The following is a 6,676-nucleotide window of genomic DNA, read 5'->3' on the forward strand; positions in this document are numbered from 1 at the left end:
AAATATCAATGATGTTTCCGTTGATAATTGAAAATAATATCGAAAATCGAACTAAAACTTCACTAACATTTTCAATCACAAAGTAAAGAAACAAAATTAACTATTTCATTTTAAACAATTTATGATGACAAAATACTCATATATGAGATTAAGCAATTCATGTAAAGCACATTAAAATAATTTATCCTTGCTCCAAAATCTTGTATCCAGATATGAACACCATCAGAATAGTGAACTATCACGTTATGCGACGCATTGATACATGTACTTCTACAGAAAACATTAAACTAATCGATGATTTAATGTTACGGCAGCAGATGTTTCAACAAATCGATGATTAACAACACATTTATAGGCTACAATGACTGCCATGAATTTCTACAAATACAAATGCTGGGTTTCAATGGGAGTCATAAAATGACGAATCTTCCAATTTAAAACAGTAACATTTTTCGTTAAATACTGTGTCAAAGCACTCAAATTTATGAGATGCCACCTAATCCAACCCTCAATGTGGGCAATAGATCTTTCCAATTTCACCACCTAATTCTCCAAAACGTCATCAGTTGGGCACTGCAGAAAACAAAAAGAAGTTAATTATTCAACTCAACCTGTTCTCAGTTTCAAGTGTCAAATAGTGTATTTACTATGTATATGCAATCATCATACATCCTAGTTCTGATGAACCTTTTGCAGCTACTCAAATTTGATTGAAGACACTAACTACTAGAGCAATAGGAAAACAATCTTACTATATGTCGAAGTGTCAATTTGTTCAGGAAGCTCCTTAATATCAACTTCAAACCTAGATTGCACCTGAAATCAGCATTCATAATTTTGTTAATAGAAAGCACCTTTATGCAGAAAAGACGCCTTGGCTCCTACAATTTCTTAATGTCTGTAACAAAATATACACTACTGCATCTCAATGAAATGGGGCCTTGACCTGATTAAGAACTTCAGAGTCGGCAGTGGAGGAGACAAAAGTAATTGCAAGCCCCTTCGTGCCAAATCTACCAGCTCTTCCCACCTATAAATTCATGGCTTTAGTGATGGAGGTAAAGAGGTGAAAGAGAGGAAAAGAAGAGTGCAAAATAGTAATACAAGAAGCAACATTATATTGTGTCTTTCAGGTGTTTTAACAATTATGGGGTCTATTTTTTTTCAAATCTTTCTATATACAATATATAATAAAATAAGATTATAATAATAATTTATAATTTATATCCATTCCTCTTCAACCAAACAAACTTCATTTTTATTCTCTCTATTTCTTTCCTCTCTACTAAATGAACACAAAAGAAATAAATCTAATGGATCCAGCATTTACCCTGTGCAAGTAAGTATCAGCAGAATCAGGCATGTCATAATTAATAACTATATTAACGCGTTCTATGTCAATCCCCCTCCCTACTAAGTCAGTTGCCACGAGAATCCTTTGCTTCCCTTCCTTGAAGCCTTTGTATCGTTTCAATCTGAAATAGGTAAATGTGTTAAAACGAAAAGGGAGACTGCAATTATAGATAAGAGTTCACATCTGTGCAAATGAATGGAGTTGAAATGCTTAATCAATCAGTCTACCCTACTTTGAATAGAAGCTTCAGAGACACAGACCTTGAGAATCTAAAAGCCCAAAAGTCTAAGCATATGAAAAATCAGCTTAGAGCATTAAAAATACATTAAGACTGCACATGCCATCAATTTCAAAAGAAATTGTATATACCTCTCTTCCTGTGACATCCCAGAATGTATGCAGATGGATGGGAAGTTACATTCCACGAGCAATTTGTTCAACTCTGCAGCTCTGCTAACACTCTTGACAAAAATAACTACTTGGTTGAAGTCCAGAGCATCAAGAAGATCATTTAACTTCCGGTTCTTCTCCGTCTCTTGCAATTTGATGTAGTGCTGAAAAAGGTGACAAATTGAGTAGAATAAAGCTAGAAAACAGAATTTCAATAAAAACTCAATTATCAACGAGGGGAGTGAAAAATGTTAACAAAACATACCTGGACAAGACCATGAAGCGTCAACTTGGCCTCATCATCCACATAGATTTCCATAGGCTGAAAAGAAAATATGTTGATATTAATCATCATTGAAAACAAATATATGGATGTAAGTTATTTTCATTTATTTATAAAACAGAACAAATGCAATTACATTTAAACAAGAATAAGCTTTCAAAATAAAAAATAAAACAACATAAACTAACAAAAATGCTTCATAATATAATAATCTTCATGAAATTTCTAAGAAAAGAGCACCGGTGCTACACCAAAGTAAATGATACAAGGAACTATTAAACCATCCTACCATATAAGGTAAAATAAATCCCCAAATAAAAAGAACATTACATCTTGCATAAATTTCTTGCAAACGGGTCGAATCTCTTTACTAAGTGTAGCTGAAAACATCATCACTTGTTTATCATGAGGGGTCAATTTGAAAATCTCTTGGACATCTCTTCTCATATCTGTGAAAGTATTACAGAAGAAATAAGAAAAGCATAACAAGATATCGCAGATTGCAAATGCATAGCCAGAAACACAAATTTACAGAGGGAGAAAGAGACCAAGTGATTCAAGCATCTTGTCGCACTCATCAAGTATAAAATGCCTCACGTTCTTTAAACCAAGGTCCTTATCTCTAGCCAGAGCAAGAATCCTCCCAGGAGTTCCAACAACAATATGAGGACATTCATTCTTGAGCAATTCTTTGTGAACCTTGATATTGACGCCACCATAGAAAACAGCAGCCTTTATATCAGAAAGATATGTGCTGAATCTCTCAAATTCATGGCAAATCTGGACAGATAAAAGCTTTGTTAATTATATACACATGCATGTGTTAATCAATTTTCGGAAATACAAGAGACACCTTTATGCATATACAGACGAAAGATTAGGAAACAAATTGCTCTAGTAGCCAAGATACATTAATCCACATGAATGCAGACATACCTGATAAGCTAGTTCTCTTGTGTGGCAAAGAACAAGAGCTGCAACTTGACCAGGAACAGGATCAACTTGCTGAAGTGTAGAAAGAACAAAAACAGCAGTCTTTCCCATCCCAGATTTTGCTTGACAAATGACATCCATTCCTAAGATTGCTTGAGGGATGCATTCATGTTGCACTAATGAAGAAGCAAACAAAATTGTAGTGGACGAATCCTCAGTAAGTATATATGATCTGCCAGATCCTTTTAATGTAAAGGTTTACCAACCAATTTTCGTGACGAATAATATGCTAGTAGTGATTACCTGGTACATGAAAAGAAAATAGATTAGAGAATAAAATAAGAAAATTCTAATAATGTAAGAAAACCAAAAAAGTAAGAGACAATCCAGCAAGAAATATTTCAAGAGAGGAAATATAAAATAATAAATAATGTGTCCAGATTATCTTATTTTAAGCCCAACAAAGCTTTTTTGGTAAATTCCTGTATAATAAAAGGTTTTGAAAGGGAAAAATATCTATATTCACAAGCATTCTCTCTCAAACACACAGTGATCAATAGATCCCCTCTTAATAAAAAGTATATCTTAAAGAAACTATTTAAATCTTAGCCACCGGAATTCAACATAATGTAAATTTTACTGATAAAAGCAACAGAAAATACAAAACATCAAGATCATTAGCATTGGCAAATGGCAATGAAATCACTTAAGAGCACAGAAAAGCAGGTCATACAGCATTACTAGAAAGAACATTACAAAATCCAAGCCATCATGAAAATTTTGTAGAAATTGTGTGATTATCCTCCTATATTAAACTCAAACAAATAAAGTTTATGCTAAATCTTGCCTTCTGAAGGATGCTCAAATCCTGAATCTACAATGGCTCGCAGAAGCTCTGGCTTCAACAGGAAGTCTCTAAAACCCGAACTATGGATGCCAACATAACCCCTGCATCACAAAAGCAATATATACACAAAATCAGGAGGTGTAACATTAAAGTTTGGCTTCAAAACCTAAGCAATAATTTTTATACAAATGAAACAATGCACCAATATGTCACAAAAACCCTAACATAGCTTCAATATAGGATCGCGTGTGTAAATTGCAGCTTATTATCTATCCTGAATTTACATTTTCAATATCTATGAACTCTACTCCACAAAACATAATTTGACAACTGTGACTATTCCTTACAACATACACATGTACATACAATAACTTGCTCGCTAGCCAACACCAGGCAAATAAATCATTTTAAAAATAAAATAAAGAAATAATTAAATCCACATTCACGCTGCATCAGGTAGTATGAATCGATACTAGCAGAAGCAAATAAAAAACACAGCTACTTCCATCACTTTCAATCGTGGAACAGCAAAACAAAACAAAACAAGAATCAAAACAAAAATCAGAGAAAATGACATGTTTTCAGTTTCATAATAAAACAAGTGGATAAGAGAAAGAGGAGAGACTAACTTCTTGCCAGATTCGGCAGGCTTGGCAGAATCGGGAGCTTTCTCGTCTTCTTCTTCGTAATCGAGGAGCTCTTCCTCGTAAGTCTCGGTGTCCTTCAATTCTCCCATCCTGATTCCGTCGGTTAGGATTAGCTTTTCAGATTCAGTTTGAGAGATTGAGACGGAGAAAATCGAATTCAATTTGTCGCAGAGAGAAAGAGAGAGTTGATAGAAGCTGACCTTTGAAGACGCAACGGAAAGAGTTGTTGAGAATGAGATTAAAAATAAACTCTAGATCTGGCTCTGGTTCTGGGTTTTAGGAGAGAGAGTAACAGCGAGTGGAGCAGGAACGAGAAGATATAGCGTGTGCTACTGTGGAATAGTCCGAAAAGCCCTTTCCCTTCCCTTTCAACTGTCCTTGACAATACCACTAATGGAAAGAAAGATTAACTGTGCAACACAAAAACCATTTTTTTTCACATAAATATTAATTTTATAGTAAAACAGTCGTACAAAGAATTTAATAAATATTATTTATGAACCAATTATATTCAAAATTTTAAAAAAAAAAACTCTTTAATTTATACTTTAAAACTTTCTCTTTTTAAATTTTCATAATTTTTTTATTTTAGTTTTATAAAATATTTGTTTATAGATAAAATAGGGGAAATAAATGTAATCTTGTTAAAAACACACATAGAAGTAAATGTATATTAAAAAATGGATACTTGACATCTTATTAAAAACATTAAAATAATGTAAATTTATTTAAAAATTAGAAGAGTGGTGTGTCATTTAGGATGATTATAAACTGATGGATTAAATAAATATTTTTTTATACATGTATTATTATAATATAAAATTGGTTTTTATTTTTAATCTAAACTTTTAAATTTTATAGATATTTCTATAATGAAATTATTAAAATATGTTCTTAATTGAAGTTTTTTTACATAATAAACAAATTTTAGATGTAAATAGTAACACATTAGCAATGATTTGACATCAAATATTATAAATTTCAATAGTTTCTTTTTATAAAAGTATTTATTAGATCTAAAGTTTGAACAATATATAAAAATCAATTTTGAATGAAAGTATAAAAAAAATATATATTTAACAATATTAAAGAAATAATAATTATCAAATTATATATAATTATTGTATACAATATTGTACGATATTGTACCCAATTATATGCAATTAATTTAATAATGATAGAATCTCATTATTAATATATCTATCTAATTAGATTGTAATTTGGAGATAAAAACATTTATTCCTCTCGTACAAGACTTTAGTGCTGATCAAATTCAGCAATTGACAAAGTCTATTTACTCACTCAACAATAACGGTAAAAGTGACACATTTGTTAGCTTTGCAGTCTGCTTGCCCATAACTCCTATTCTAATTCTACTTTTACGAAACCATGGATTTTGGATACTGGAGCAACCGATTACATTGCATCTGATTCACAATTTTTCATCATTTATTCTAAATGTTAATATACCCACCGATTTAACTGCGTCCATCTTATCTACGGGACACAATTAAATTCAATGACAAAACCACTCTTAAAGATGTCCTTTCTCTTAATTTAAATTTCATGTCTGTTAGTAAGATACCTAGTTAACTAAATTCTTGTGTCTTTTTACTCCACATAGTTGTGTTTTGCAGGATTTGGCTACAGGGAGGATGATTGGCTCGGGTAAAGAACACGCAGGTTTATACTACATGTCCCTCTTCCAAACTAAGCCCAAACATCTCAAATATCGAGATATATTTTCAATTTCATAATAAAACAAGTGGATAAGAGAAAGAGGAGAGAGACTAACTTCTTGCCAAATTCAATAGGTTTGGCAGAATCGGAAGCTTTCACATCTTATTCTTCGTAATCGAGGAGCTCTCGGTGTCCATCTTATTCCGTCGTTAGGGTTAGCTTTTCATATTCAGTTCGAGAGATTGAGACGTAAAAAATGGATAACTGACATCTTATTAACAACATAAAAAAAATGAAAGTTTATTTAAAAATTAGAAGTGTGGTGTGTAATTTAGAATGATTATAAAGAAGTTAATATTATCTTCTCTTTTTAGGATTAAATATAATTTCTATACATGTATTATTATAATATAAAATTGGTTTTTATTTTTAATTCAAACTTTAAATTTTATAGATAAAACAGTAACGCAATAGTAATAATTCGACATCAAATATTATAAATTTCATTAGTTTTTTTTTATAAAAGTATTTATGAGATCTAA

General features: G+C 31.6%; 1 protein-coding gene across 4 annotated transcripts; it reads right to left on the bottom strand.

Moving 5' to 3' along the window:
* Nucleotides 1-83: 83 nt before the first annotated feature.
* Nucleotides 84-4,870, bottom strand: LOC137818211 (DEAD-box ATP-dependent RNA helicase 15). Of its 4 annotated transcripts, none has more exons than XM_068621498.2 (12): nucleotides 4,655-4,870; nucleotides 4,437-4,544; nucleotides 3,808-3,908; nucleotides 2,964-3,136; nucleotides 2,576-2,807; nucleotides 2,358-2,476; nucleotides 2,010-2,066; nucleotides 1,724-1,908; nucleotides 1,331-1,475; nucleotides 947-1,030; nucleotides 753-816; nucleotides 84-573 (listed from the first exon to the last, which is right to left on the bottom strand). In XM_068621498.2, exons 2-12 carry the CDS (start codon nucleotides 4,541-4,543, stop codon nucleotides 563-565), a joined length of 1,278 nt encoding a protein of 425 aa, XP_068477599.1. In that variant the 5' UTR covers nucleotide 4,544; nucleotides 4,655-4,870; the 3' UTR covers nucleotides 84-562. The 4 variants fall into 4 exon arrangements, with proteins under 4 accessions (XP_068477599.1, XP_068477601.1, XP_068477602.1 ...); XM_068621500.2 differs by having other exon boundaries at nucleotides 2,964-3,263; nucleotides 4,655-4,820; XM_068621501.2 differs by having other exon boundaries at nucleotides 2,964-3,263; nucleotides 4,437-4,567; nucleotides 4,655-4,744.
* Nucleotides 4,871-6,676: the final 1,806 nt, after the last annotated feature.

This window comes from Phaseolus vulgaris, chromosome 10 (assembly GCF_051622355.1).
Source record: "Phaseolus vulgaris cultivar YP4 chromosome 10, ASM5162235v1, whole genome shotgun sequence".
NCBI lineage: Eukaryota > Viridiplantae > Streptophyta > Magnoliopsida > Fabales > Fabaceae > Phaseolus > Phaseolus vulgaris.

Coding starts and splice junctions, on each gene's coding strand:
- LOC137818211 (XM_068621498.2), bottom strand. CDS start 4,543: ATGGGAGAATTGAAGGACACCGAGACTTACGAGGAAGAGCTCCTCGAT. Junction 2,067..2,357: donor GCAAGAAATTTATGCAAGAT/GTAATGTTCTTT, acceptor TTTTCTTTTCAG/CCTATGGAAATCTATGTGGA. Junction 817..946: donor ACTCTGAAGTTCTTAATCAG/GTCAAGGCCCCA, acceptor TGCTGATTTCAG/GTGCAATCTAGGTTTGAAGT.